The 14357-nt window shown below is 42.5% G+C and overlaps 1 protein-coding gene across 4 annotated transcripts in view; it reads right to left on the minus strand.

The window, feature by feature from the left end:
• Window positions 1-290: 290 nt before the first annotated feature.
• LOC118422701 (DBH-like monooxygenase protein 1) overlaps window positions 291-14357 on the minus strand; it is an 88522-nt gene continuing 74455 nt past the window's right edge. Inside the window, exons 1-14 of one of the 4 annotated variants that reach the window (XM_035830409.1) lie at window positions 7460-7610; window positions 6935-6974; window positions 6518-6726; window positions 5984-6133; window positions 5433-5630; window positions 4902-4985; window positions 4416-4595; window positions 4090-4192; window positions 2811-2971; window positions 1934-2122; window positions 1562-1621; window positions 1256-1389; window positions 878-1025; window positions 291-451 (exon numbers count right to left, since the gene is read on the minus strand). In XM_035830409.1, coding sequence (XP_035686302.1) covers window positions 368-451; window positions 878-1025; window positions 1256-1389; window positions 1562-1621; window positions 1934-2122; window positions 2811-2971; window positions 4090-4192; window positions 4416-4595; window positions 4902-4985; window positions 5433-5630; window positions 5984-6133; window positions 6518-6726; window positions 6935-6974; window positions 7460-7537 — 1818 coding nt within the window. In that variant the 5' untranslated portion in view covers window positions 7538-7610 and the 3' untranslated portion in view covers window positions 291-367. Of the gene's footprint in view, window positions 452-877; window positions 1026-1255; window positions 1390-1561; window positions 1622-1933; window positions 2123-2810; window positions 2972-4089; window positions 4193-4415; window positions 4596-4901; window positions 4986-5432; window positions 5631-5983; window positions 6134-6517; window positions 6727-6934; window positions 6975-7459; window positions 7611-14357 lie in introns of those variants that run through there. The other 3 variants (XM_035830410.1, XM_035830407.1, XM_035830408.1) reach the window with 3 other exon arrangements.

Genomic DNA, 14357 nt, shown 5'->3' on the forward strand with positions numbered 1-14357 from the left:
ATGTAAACTTTCTTCATTTTTTGATGGGATAGCATCTGTCTTGAATCAGAGTGGAGCCAAAGAGGTATTCTGAAAGAAAGTTCACAACATTTCAAACGAGACGTTAAGGTGACCTTGTGTATGTGTGAGTGTGTGTGTGTGTGGGGGGGGGGGGGGGGGGGGCTGTTGTATCATTCTACATCTTCATTCTGCCCTTTACTGCATGAATATTTTGCCATTGTATTTTGGCTACCATCATCTTATATTCTTTGTTTTCAGAGTATTGTATTCAGATTCAGCACAGACGTCAGTCATGCTCTAGCTACTTTATTGATAAAGAAAATCGATGGCGTCGTGATTTCTTTGTGTCCTGGGAACGACGACATCATCAGCACCCTGGGATGGAGACGGAGTTGTCATTCGGCATGGTGGGGTCAGCAGGCTGGTCAATCAGCTGGTAATCATTCACTTCCTGTAGGTCAGAACACGAACCCGTTAGGATAATCTTTTACTGTAAACAACTGCGAATTATCTTCTGTATTACAATGTACATACAATGGAACAAATAGAGATATACTCAATGCGTCAGTGAGACGCTCTGTGTCCTTTTTTTACATCAGCCCCCAAAGTCAGAAAGTGGTCCCTTCCATTTTTACTTGTTACACAATGACAGACAGATATACCATTGTATCTATAACGTTATGTTCTCAATGTGTTATGCATGTTTCTTCATTTTGTGCATCCCAGTGGAAACAGGTACCCAAACTTGGTAACAAATCCACTAGAAGCAAAAATAAAACATTCTTGTAAAATACAACGGCTGTTTCAGTTTATTTTTGCCAAAAATGTTCAGTTGTAGTTTTGCAAAAAGCCTTCCGCCAAGTACTGTAGAACTCACCGGTACAGTGTATGAGAACACTTGAGTATTACGAACGTATTGTTCGAAACGTTCAGCCTCCTCATTGGTCCATGGATGCTGGTTGATGACGTCAATCAGGGTCTGGTTAACCATGCTGTCCGGGTAGTAGATCGGGAACGGATACTCCCTACGATAAATCAACAAGAAACGTCTTCGATATTCATCCGCACTTTATAATGCATTCGCGTAATCTTATGGGTCAATCAAAATGACTTAATCGGCGCATGGGTCTAGAGTTTATAGCTGTTAGAATAGAATTTTGGATTGTGTCTCCAACAAATGTTACATTTCTAACGGTTCAATATTAATGTAGACATTTACGCACGTGTAAACGAACAATGCAAGTTTTGTACGTACCAGCCGGCATAGTAGACACCGAAGAAAGGTGCCTGTTGATTGATGTCCAAGCCGGAGTAACACCTGGTCAGTTTCATCCGCGGGTAGTACTGAATGAAGTTGATGCACATCTCTTCTCGGGAACTCAATCCTCCCTGTAGTTTGGAAAAGAACAGTTACATCTAAAGAATAAATAATCAGATGTTACGTTGTAAATAAAGTATAGTATAATACGCCTTAATATGCAAATTTAGATTCTGATGACAATGTCTATATAAAATGAATGGCTTAATTCTCTTATCTATCCGTGCTTAGATTACAACTTACAATAGTAGCCTGTGTCCTATCGGTGGTCTTGTAGGTGCATTCAGTGATGAGTTGGTCACCCTGTAGGACAAAGTATAGCGAGAACTGTCAACACTGATAAAGTGTGGCGGCGTCTAGCAGCTAGACTATGAGGTTAGCAGCAACATGACGTAAGCTAGGTACAAACTAATGTAAAAAATATCATCGTAGTCCATCAAGAGGTTCTCGAGTTATGATGTCCACAAATATCCGGAAACACAAACACACACACAGACACACACAGAGACACACTCAAAACTATACCTCCATTTTTCATGGAGGTAATAAAACACTGGCACAAATACAACAAAAGTGACCAGCAATAAAGGCAAACTAGGCGACTTCACCGTTTACCTCTTGTACCATGACCTCCGGATCGAGGAGTCGGATCTCCTGTAGATCGAAGTCGTACGTCTCGTCCCGTCCGACATACGACTGGAACACGCCGTTTCTCACCAGCTTAGTTCGTACGGCGGTCCCGGCCAGATGAGCGTGGGGCATGGAGGCGAACACTTTGATGGGACTGCCCAGCTCCTGCAGGTACTGTTGTACGGAGCACAAATTAGTAAATGATACGATTATTTCTATTTTTTATAATGTGTTGCGGTCCGAATATTTTATGTTCGTAATTGACAAATTTCAAGTATCGACTATAGTGTTGCTTTGGAGCAAAGCAAATGAAGTCGATCGTCCCATTTATGAATGGGCAGGCTGTGACAAGATAAAAGAATCTATATAACATCAGAAGTTATGAGTAAATGCTTTGTAACATTGTTTTTATTGACGTATAAGATAATGCATGAAATATGTCAATTTCAAAACATCCAATGATCGTCATTGATAAGATGGCATTGATCGAGGAGCACTCACTCGAGACTGGTTTAGTTTCCCTATGTCAAGAAAACATACATATTACACATTGTTGAAACCCTTCAATGGACGTCAATAAACGCATGTTACTAAAGGTGCACTCTTACTGCACTTGCGTTAAGCTTGCGTCACTGCGGGGTTCGTCCATTGCGTCACTGTTTTGTTATTTTCTCCGATTTTTTTTAGAATTTAGATATTGCGTAATACGTTAAAGTATGACTTAAGTAAAGCAAAGTAAAGTAAAATATTCATTCTTTATCTCTGAAATTCGTTGAGTATCTTTCGAATCTCGCAGTGACGCAAGCGTGACGCAATTGCAGTGAGAGTGCATCTTAAGATATCGTGACTCGTGACGCCTTACCGGATCTAGACCGAAGCAGAAGCCGGTGCTGTCGAAACTCTCTGCCCGCGGAGGGATGACGTGTGTAGCGTAGGAGTTCACTCCGATGTCAAGTATACCAGCGTCATACATCCTCACTATGGGTGTGTAGTAGAACCTCAGTCCGGAACTGTCCCGTTGTCCTGTAGCAAGAACAGTTAATTATATATAAGTACATTGTACACAAAGCAGTTAATGCTGTTTTGAGCCCAGTGCGAGCTTAAGAGTGGGTCCTGGGTGTATGTATAAATTCGAAAGAAATACGACTGAACTAGTCCCAAACAAGCTAGAGATCTTGTTTATATAAGGATTCGCAAATTAGCATTCACTCTCCACGAAGTTGTACTCGTACCGACTCCAATCTTGCCAGTAAAGATCTGAATCCGGCTCCGAGGGGTGGATCCTGATCAGACGAATAAGATGATTGAATTGTTTAATCCCGATTCGGTGGACTGTATCTGGATCAATCCCGTGCCTGGGCGAATCCATATTCGCGCATCCTGGTAGAGACGGGGTCCTTATCCCGTTTCTATCACGCTAAGGCCGTGTGGCGCGTTGGGCACACGCGATCCCTCGATCTCGAAAGTTAAACAACGCGCGGTCTTGGATGGGAGACCGCCTAAAGACCTGTGCTGTAGCCGGATCAAGAATTCCACGAAATCTTCTTTTGAAGGGGCAGAAAACGGGGGCCCCATGTTTGAGGAGGCGCCTCGACCACGTAAATCAGCCTTATTAACTACTGGCTGCAAATACACCCGATATCATCATCATCATCATCATCATTTTTTTACTCAATGGTCACCACGTAACAATGCCATTAAGGCCACTCAAGGTTACGGGTTACATGATTGGAACTGTAACAGCAACTCTTCGCCCTAGGTCAGAATGATTGAGATCCCAATTGCTCACTATGAGTGAGGAGTAACTGACCCAATAGGCGAAGCAGGGGTTACGAGGGCTGATCGGGAGATTCCCTACCCCGGAATGGTTTGATCCGCTCGGGTGGATGTTCGCACATGTGGCGGGTTCTTTAACGTGCTTGGGGTGTTGCTCTCCCCGAACACGGGACCTCCATTTAACGTCCTATCCGAAGGACGGCCCAACCCGAAGCTAGGTACTCATTTTCACTTGAGTGAAGTGAGGAAAGTCGTGTAAAGTGCCTTTCCCAAGGGCACAAGATCGGTAACACAGCAGGCGGATTCGAACCCGCAACCTCTCGGTCACGGGCCGAAGAAACTACCACTGCGCTACACGGACTTACCACTGATTCGATCCGGGTTGTCATAGTGCATTTCCATCATGATGTAATCCGGATCATCGTCTGAGCCGATTGGAAAGCCCACGTAGTTTGGATACGTGAAACCCTTTGGAAACAGTAGTGTGCATTTTAGAAAAGGTGTGCAATTTGGAGTGCCGAAGTTCCTATATTTTACAGTACTATCTGAGAGGAATGTGCCATCAACATTCCTATTTACATCATGGTATCAGCCGTAGGAATACAATTGTTTGGGTGGCAACGCCAAATACAACGTGATCTCAATTTCAAACTAGTCTGGTGCTAAAAAAATTGGTTCAAGATATACCAACCTTCCCTCCGATCGCCCAGGCAGTCATAATGGAATTGCAGTTGCCCCACTCTTCCGGCATGTTGGGATGGTAGCACTCATGGCCCCCGTCCAACATCGGAGGCACTTGTCCCAACTTGCACTGGTAAACGACTGCGTGGTGAACAAGGGACTCGTGACCCGGCTGGATGATCGGTTCGATCTGACAAACGGTAATGATTTAAAGTTTGAAAGTTCGTAGTTAGATTTCGTACACTTGCAATCAATCTGCTATTGACCGACACAAAATAGAGCCTTCAAAGAATGATACCTGACACTGATCATTGACTGGTCTTCATCTTCAGTTTGGGCCTTAATGACTTGCAATAATGAAGAATGAAGTTTAGCACCAGGACAAAGTATATAGGTAAAACTGTTTATGAGAGTACAAACGACGGCATGATATTTTTATGATAAATGCTGAATATTGATCTGTATCTGAATAATGTCTAACAAAATCTTGAATCACCTTGACAATATGGTGCTTTCTGTCCAGTCTAGGCAGCCGCATGGTGTTACACCAGTATGTCGTGTCCTTTTCAGGAACGAGTACCTGTAGGTAAATGATTAAGGATAAGAGGTGTGAATAGTAGCGTGCCATAAAATTCATTTATATACCATTAAAAGTGAGATTATTTATTATAATGGAAGCTCATCTGTGTTGGTATCAATCATAGTACAATCCTTAACCTTCTTTTATAAGAAGAGAAGAAGGCAACAGTTGTTCTTGAAAATTTTATCCATGAACACCTCAGTGTTTAGCATTGTGCTATGACAAATTTTCTTGGTACAAAGAAACAAAGGGATCGGGTGGTACTGCTGCATAACGAGAGGTTTTTCACTTTTTCCATTTCAATTGTTTTCTTTTGGAAAATTAGTCCTTAGCGTTTCACTGATAATATTGTGAAAACGATGGTAGCCTTGATGTGCACTCGGTATGCCATGAGGGAGATACGAAAAGTTAAAAGTGATTGACAATCGCAGAGAGACAGGTACTCACGTTTGAGCTGGTCAGTTCGAAGGAGAGGATGTTGCTGTCCTGTATATCCAGGGTTGGCGGGTTCTTCTGCAGCAGGATGATGCTCTTACTCCCGCGGTTACTGCCGTGGTACAGTACGTGTGGGCCGTTCTGCCCAGCAAGGCTATTTTCCAGTGGGTCCAGGTCGTTAAAGGACCAGATGACTCGCTGGGTGTCCTCCTATTGGGGATGAATGCAGTAAAACTAGTCTTATATGCATTTGCAGGCCAAAGGGCCTTGTCCTAGACTTCTACTATGACTCCAGTGACCTTGCTCAACACTGGCTTCCTTGCTGGAATTTCAGTGACCCTGCCCAATACTAGCTTCCTTGCTGGAATTCAAGTGACCCAACCCATGAAAAACTGGCTTCCTTGCTGGAATTCTAAACATTCATTTGGACCAGCGTTCCTGTGGGCACATTCCTGTACAATTCCTAGAAATGCAGACTGCACACAGTATTAGGCTCGCTCCTGAGGCGTCGCCAAAAACATTAGAAACACAGTAAAACATGGATTTCTCATCAAAATCCTTACCGTGATTTCCCTGTCCTCCGCGGTGTCGCACGGCCGGAGCTTCCTGCGGAACCTGAGGACGGTGTGCGTGCCGTTCTCGTACCCAGACAGCAGCTCCACGTCCTGATGCGCGTCCAGCCGCGGCTCGAAGTACCCCTCCGCAAAACGGTCCTGGAACACATGAACTTACAGTCATACAATACATTCTTAACATCCGTGACTCGAAGTACCCCTCCGCAAACCGGTCCTGTAACACACGAACTCACTGTCATACAAATTACAATACACTTTAACAGCCGCGGCTCGAAGTTCAACTCCGCAAAACGGCCCTGTAACATTCATATAGCATAAACTCGCTGCTGCATAATACGCATCATAAGTAGTATGAGGATGCCGATGTCTCTGTGTCGCAATATATACAGTTAGCAGGCATTGAGCGTATTGTAGAATGACAAAAATCTAAGCTGAGGCTGGATTAAAATACATGTATGGGCTTATGTCCATCATGATGGTAAATATTCTAGTGGAATATGTTCAGGTATGACTACGGTTTACCGTTATAAAGGCCTGGCCGTCCTTCACCCAGCCGATGATGACGTCAGATCCCCTCATGCCGCCATTGGGCGACACGCCGAGTCCGATGTACCCCGTGGTCTGCACATGCGCCTCGAACGTGATGGTCTCGCTGTCGAACTTCCATAGCAGGTGGAACCGACCGTGCTCGTCTAGAGAGGCCTGGTGGGTGAAATCTCCGGCGTCTGCGGCTGGAAAATTATACAAGGAACAACACAAGTCAGACTATATCTATAACGTTAGCTGAGTAGCTTACTCTTGATAAAAATGCATTTCGACAGTTATGCGTAATTTACAACAAGAACTGATTCCAGAAAAGATGGTAACGTTACACAGGATTAAAAACAAACTAATTGTTATATTGAAGAAACAAAAGATTGTATTTAACTTGTTTCTTACCACGGCCTGACTGCTGGAAGTCCCTGACAGCGCCAAGGATCTGTCAATGGGAAAGTAGACCAACAAATTATCCACGTAGCATACTTTCTATTAGCCTGATTAAATCTCTCTTGTAGCAGCCCGCCCAACATCCGCCGGTCAGTTATCGCCCCGGACAGCGGAGTTTGCGTTACAATGACTAATTTTCTACAATTCGTTTTGTGTTGTGTAGATTGTTCTGCATATTTTGATCGTATAGCATACCGCGTATTGTATTATGTAAGGGCGAAACTCACTAAAACTTGACCGTACCAGATCTTTATTCGGTTTAACCGACCAAAACTACCCTTCTACATCTACACTGTTTACAGATTTATTCAACAATTGTACAGATCAAATACTTTACTTCCCGTGGTTACATCAAAACTTACCTTAGCACAGCAGCTAAGCTACAAGACAACTTGTTATTGACCTATACGATGTCAAACTTCACCTTGATATCCACCAGGAACAATAGAAAATGTTTTGGAGAATCTTCCAACTCACCTCTTCTTTAGGTATGACTGAAGCCAGCAGACAGGTGCTGCCACACAGCAGCAGGAAGAGTGTACACATGCCCCGCATTGCCAGTGTGGTGTCGAGGGTCGCTGTTCTTGAAGAAAGTCCGTTACTACGACCGTTCCCAGTCCTGTAATGACTTCAGAGTCCTTTTAAAACATTCTTATCTGACCGACCAGTCGGTCGAAGGACGCCATGTAAACTTTGACTCATGATCAGGCAAAGTTTTAGGCAAAACACAAACAGAAGATGTTTTCGTTGTGGGGACGTAGCCTTCTTATGATCATAATGATGTTACTAATTAGTCATTCGTTTACATGGACTTAGGCACCGTGGGATAGACCAGATGTTCAATTAGGAAAAAGACTGTTGCTGTCATCTTTTGGAAAGTCAGCGCTTCTCCTCTTTTAGTCAAAATTGTTTGCCAAAGATGCTGTAACTTATAAGATTTCCCCTCAAGCTCTGTAGATATTATTGTGACAAACCTACGGTTGATCGTAATCCCAAAACGTACAGGTATGACTAAAAAGTCAACAAAACACACAAAGCGTAAAAAGATTTTTTAAATCATCGGTTGATCTCGCAAATTACTCGGACTCGTTGCCAACTTGCCACCATATTGAGATACTAGTACCCACTTAAGCAAGTACTCTTATGCATCATAATCGTCAAAGTTGTTTTATTGCAAGATAGTTAATATTGACATGATAATTTCGGCCATGACCACAGAATAACCCCCAACACTGTTATCTCCTTGTCACAATCTATCACTTGTAAGATACCACACACAGGTAAACACCATAGCAACATGTCACTGTTTCTGAAATTCTAATCACCTGTTTCCCCGTAACTAATGGGTTAGGTGACTGTAATGTGCTTAGATTGAAGAGCAAAGAAACCAAACCTTTCTGCGGGTAAATATTACGTTTCATTTCGCTGAGTCATTTGCACAGACCTTTTAGCTGACTCCCAGCTTTGCTAACAATACTAGAAACTAGAGGTTGACTGTTTGCTACGTTGAAAAAGATGCATTAGGCCCAGATTACATACATCGTACGATGTATCTACGAGGGCATACCCGTAAATCGCATGGTAATCGCCGTAGATTGATGGCCAATTGTGGCAAAACAGAGTTCGGTGACCTCATATCTCCATGAAATATTCTGATTATACAAGCGACACATCTGCATGATCTACGTTTGGTTATGTACACCTTCAACTAACTTACACAGGTTACAATGTTGACAATTCAGTCATCCAATTTTACTACTTGGAAGAATTATGTCACTTTAACTTTAATTATACAAATTTGGAATTTATTTGCATGATTCTTGCCACAAATTACATATATTACATGTATTTGAGAATGGAAGCACTATAATCATAAATTTTGTTGCTCTGTTGCAGTACCAAGGTCACATATTAGGGGCCCAAAATTGACCTTCCAAACACCTACCCACATACTATTAAAATATAATCGTAATTCATCAAGAGGTTCTTGAGTTACACTAACTACAAAAATCTGGAAACACAGACAGACAGACCAAAACTATAATTCCAATTTTCATGGAGATAACTAGCCATAGCCGAGCGTCCTGCGATGTTCAAAGTTTTTTTCCAGCGTCAACTGTGATGGGTAACATGGAATTGCTAACTGCTATAAACACACGTTTATGAAAAATAAAACCGTTTACTTTTTTGTGTGGCTACTTTTGCATGAATGAGGCCTTAAAGTCTCGAATAAAGGCTTTCTCTATACTAAGCCACGACTATTTCGCGAATGTATGTGTTCTTGGAACTCTAGTGTCATAGCTAGATATATGACAATGTCTTGTAAGGACAAGCCAATACCTGTCCCTGGTGCTGAATGGGTTTCCCTCTCCCCGATGCTAGTTATGTTACCGTGCCCCAGAAGCTGTGTTTCCTAACCCTAAACTGACTGTGTAACCTTACCACGTATGCTGATTGTTCTCCTGGGGCCGATGCTGTGTCTTCTTGTCCCTGAAGCTGACTGTGTTTCCCTGTCCTAGGTGTTTTGCTAATCCTGGTACTGACGTGATTAGTATTAACCTGTCTCCATTATTGCCAGCACAAGGGCTTCCCTGATTGCTGTTCTATCTTGTATCAGAACACAAAATGATTCTTGAGCACACATGTGTGCATTACATGTCTTTATCGCAAGGGGGTCCCTTTACCGTAGTGCATGTATGCCGGAGTGGAACCGACATTTGAGTTGCGCAGTCGAGGGCATCGCACGCACGTCCAAATATTGACATATTTTCAAACAAAACTTTTCTGGTTAAATTTTGATCACTAGGGTCTAGTTTTCTGCTAGAGAGAACAGAAATATGTTTATTTTTAAAATATGACCTGTACTTGACCCCTGAATGGCGACTGACTCACTGGACTGACCCAACGGGAGGGGGCGAATTCCTAGGTTGTCCCTGCCCTACTTGCGAAATGACCAGTCCAACAGCGTCACACAGCGACCTTGTCCATTACTACAGCAAGTGCGGCAGCATGATTGGATAGCTTTGTTCTGCTACTACTTTCTTCAGCAGGTTTTGAATTTATGGGTGTAGGATGTATCTTTCATGATCAGTATGGAGCCAACAGAGGGGCTCCTAGAATTCTCACAACATCGTGAAGGAAAGTTCAAGGTAACAGTGTCAAGTCAGTCATGATCTAACGTTAGCTACTTTATTGATGAAACAGAATCGATCTTGTCGTGATTTCTTTGTGTCCTGGGAACGACGACATCATCAGCACCCTGGGATGGAGACGGAGTTGTCATCCGGCATAGTGGGGTCAGCAGGCTGGTCAATCAGCTGATAATTGTTCACACTGGCCTAAAGGTCAACAACAGAACCGTTAGGATAACCTTCACTATAAACCTGTGCGATTCATCTCTTGTATTAAACATACAATGTACCAAAATAGGGCTTTTTTCTTTGACAACGCTCTGTGCCCTAGGCGTTACACAACAAGGATGGTGAGATACACCAATGTATCTATATTCTTAATGTGCCCATGCATATTTCATCATCGTGAATATCAGCGGAAACAATTACCCAACACATGGTAACAAAACCGACTAGAAGCAAAAAAGGTATTCTTGTAAAATTCAACGGCTGTTTCTGTCTGTAGTAGCCTTCCGTCAACGAAATGGTAATGTCTATGTGCTGTAGAACTCACCGGTTCACAGTATGAGAACACTTGAGTATTACGAACGTATTGTTCGAAACGTTCAGCCTCCTCATTGGTCCATGGGTGCTGGTTGATGACGTCAATCAGGGTCTGGTTAACCATGCTCGCCGGGTAGTGGATCGGGAATGGATAATACCTACGATAATCAATAAGAAAATCTCCAATAGTCGTCCACACCATACGTATACATGCAATCTTATGGATCAATCAGTGTTTTCTTGTAGTTAGAATTTAGTTGAAATTTTTGGCGACGCCTCATGGGCGAGCCAAACGGTATATTGTTGTGTTCAGGGTGCAAAAGTTTGGAATTGTACAGGAATGTGTCCACAGGAATGCTGGTCGACAGCAGGAATGTTTGAAATTCCAATCAGGGAGCCAGTGTAAGTGTGCAGGGCAGCTGGAATTCCAGCGGATGGTAGAAAGTGGGTCATGGCTCCCTTTGGGGCTAGAGGCGTTCGGCCTAGAAACCTGGGACAGTCGGCCACAGATTGATGGAATTCCAGGGAGAGGGCAATGTGTAAATGACATCCCTGGAATTCCAACAAGAGGAGAAGTCCAGGGTAAGGCGCTTGTATTCAAGGCAAAGAAACAGTGAGATGGCTATGCACAAAGTATAGATAAATGGTAAGGGTACATAATACTATGGTATTCTAGTAGAAGATAGTATCTAGATCTACAAAATACAGTCTCAAGTTGCATCAGAATCTGTTTGTAGTACATGTAATACCAATCTTTATTTCATTTTATTTTTCATTTTATTCACATACATTTAATTAGCATTGGAACGTCTTCTGCTCAATTTTTATGAGTTATGGCCTCGGAACCAGCGGTAAAAACTCTTCATGCTAGGAACTTCCAGTCAATTCCAGTTTGAGTTTTGTTATGTTATGTTCACCACTATTTAGAGACCATCATTTTTATTGCCAGACTTGTTGACACTGTCTCTAACAAATACACAATGTATGTATATATACATATTAACAGCTCAGTGTTGATGTAGCCAAATATACACGTGTTACAGGAACAATGCTAGTTTTGTACATACCAGTCGGCATAGTAGACACCGAAGAAAGGTGCTTGTTGATTGATGTCCAAGCCGGTGTAACAAATGCTCAGTTTGATCTTCGGATAGTACTGAATGAAGTTCATACACATCTCTTCCCGGGATCCCAATCCTCCCTACAGTTTGAAAAAGGAGCAGTTATAAAGAATAAATCATAAAAATATATCATTTATAATAGAATAAATCAATATCCGTACTCTTGTGACTAAAATGTAATATGATGCGCCCAAATGAAATTTACATTTTGATGGCAATGTTTGCAAACGGACGAATAGCTTAACTTTCTTTTCTAGTCGGGTTTCGATTCAGAACTTACAAGTGTAGCCTGTGTCCTATCGGTGGTCTTGTAGGTGCATTCAGTGATGAGTAGGTCACCCTGTAGGACAAAGCATACTATAGCTATAAGCTAGAACTGTTAACACTGATAGAATGTGCCGGTGTCTAGGAACTAGACTATGAGGATATATGCATGAGGTTACAGAGTAAGGTGTGTATACTTTCGAAACCTTAATTATTGTATAGCCAGACGACATAGACCAATTAGAAGACTCCATTTCCCAAATAACCAGGTCATAGGTTTCCCATATACCACCTGCATTCGGGTTATAGGTCTCGTTCTCAGTGTATTGTTAACCTTTGACCTTGAGTAGGGGATCTTACAAGGCTCTGGGAACGAGAGCCACCATCCAAAATGGCGCTGCAACTCGGAATGTTGACCGCCGAAAAGAGGCACAAGACATCGTCACGGAAAAACTTGATAGTTCAGCCGCAATCTGTCCAATCAGGCAAAATAAGGTGTTGTACAAATAAGGACAAGATGGCCAAGCGACTGCAGTTCATTAGACGAATTATTCATATGAGAGGAAGGAGATTCATCGAGTTAAAGTTGACCGATTTTCCCAGGATTTCCTATGGGTTTCGCCATTGCTAGCAAGCCAAAAGGCTAAATTTCAATATTTCCTATGCATATTCCTAACAATGGGAATCATGGGAGAAAGAGGCTGTCAAAAATCACCTACCTGACTTTTAGAACATGAAAAACTCACATTGGCAAGGTTGTCCGACCTCTGAAGAGTAATTTAACGACAAAAAAGGGAAAAAATTTACGGCGGAATTATATTATACGCCATGAAAACATAGGTGGGAGACCTTTTCACCCCCTTTCACTGCATGTAAACAACACCAAAACACCTAACTTCTAAGGCCTACTGCAACCACAAATATCACTAAAAATCTGTTTTTTCAACACAATATAGAAGCTACAACCCTTGCCTATAAGATGCACCCCCAAAATCCAAACATATCCCAAGAAAAACAATTTTACAGCCACTTTTCCCAAGCCTACCTAAGCATTCTGAGGGCACTAAAACTGGGTCATCTGCGCAAGTCCGGAAATACTGACATTTGCCCTGTCACCCCCCTGAACTTGAGAATTGACAAATTTCAATCATCTCGCATGATGCTGGTAAGAGTTGTCAAACATTATCCCAAGTTTCAAAGCTTTCTGACCAAGAATGCTCCCAGGGGAGTAGATCTCATGGCAGGTGTCAGAGGACTTTCCTCAAGGCTTTGGCAGTGGTCTGAGGCATTTGATAGGCGCCATAGCATTCACCAAAAAGTGACACAAACTGAAGAAAAAGTTAAAAGCTGATCTTTCTAGCATAAGGAGAGTAGTCTCTAACCATTTACACAACTAAAGCTGTATTGAAAAGCGCTCAGGTTACACTTTGAAGCATTTTATGAGAGTGCATAATGCATTGTCAATAAAAGGTACAGAAAGTAAGAAATCAGCCCCCAAAACACTAAAATGGCAGAATTTCTTAAGAAATTTCAGTCAGTTGAGTCAGGTAAATCCTTTCTATTGCCCACATAACCAATTTGGGGGAACACATTAGCCCCCAAGGATATATAAGCCCCCAAGGGCACACCTACACCCCCCCCCCCATTCTGTGCACTCCCAGTATCTGCTCCAAAGTGTGGTTGAACAGCATTTAGATACAAATTTTGGTGTCTAAATTGATGGAGAGTAGTCTCCTTGTGACAGGGTGAGCAGATTTTACCATTTTCCCCTGTTTGTGTCACTTTTTGCTAAGCAATATGAAGTCTAATCAAAGCCACAGGCCTTACCACAGGCCTCCTGACACCTGTGCTCCCTGGGGACCAATCCTAGGGGTAGGGTCTCCGTGAAGTCTTTGAAACTTGTGACGATGCTTGACAACCCTTCCCGCATCACTTGGAGTGTCTTGACACTTGCCAATTTTGAACTAGAATACCCTACCGAAAGCATGCAGGCTAAATTTCAATATTTCCTATGCATATTCCTAACAATGGGAATCATGGGAGAAAGAGGCTGTCAAAAATCACCTACCTGACTTTTAGAACATGAAAAACTCACATTGGCAAGGTTGTCCGACCTCTGAAGAGTAATTTAACGACAAAAAAGGGAAAAAATTTACGGCGGAATTATATTATACGCCATGAAAACATAGGTGGGAGACCTTTTCACCCCCTTTCACTGCATGTAAACAACACCAAAACACCTAACTTCTAAGGCCTACTGCAACCACAAATATCACTAAAAATCTGTTAAAGACCCTTAGCCCACCGGCTCTTTGG

Source organism: Branchiostoma floridae, chromosome 9, assembly GCF_000003815.2.
Source record: "Branchiostoma floridae strain S238N-H82 chromosome 9, Bfl_VNyyK, whole genome shotgun sequence".
Taxonomy (NCBI): domain Eukaryota; kingdom Metazoa; phylum Chordata; class Leptocardii; order Amphioxiformes; family Branchiostomatidae; genus Branchiostoma; species Branchiostoma floridae.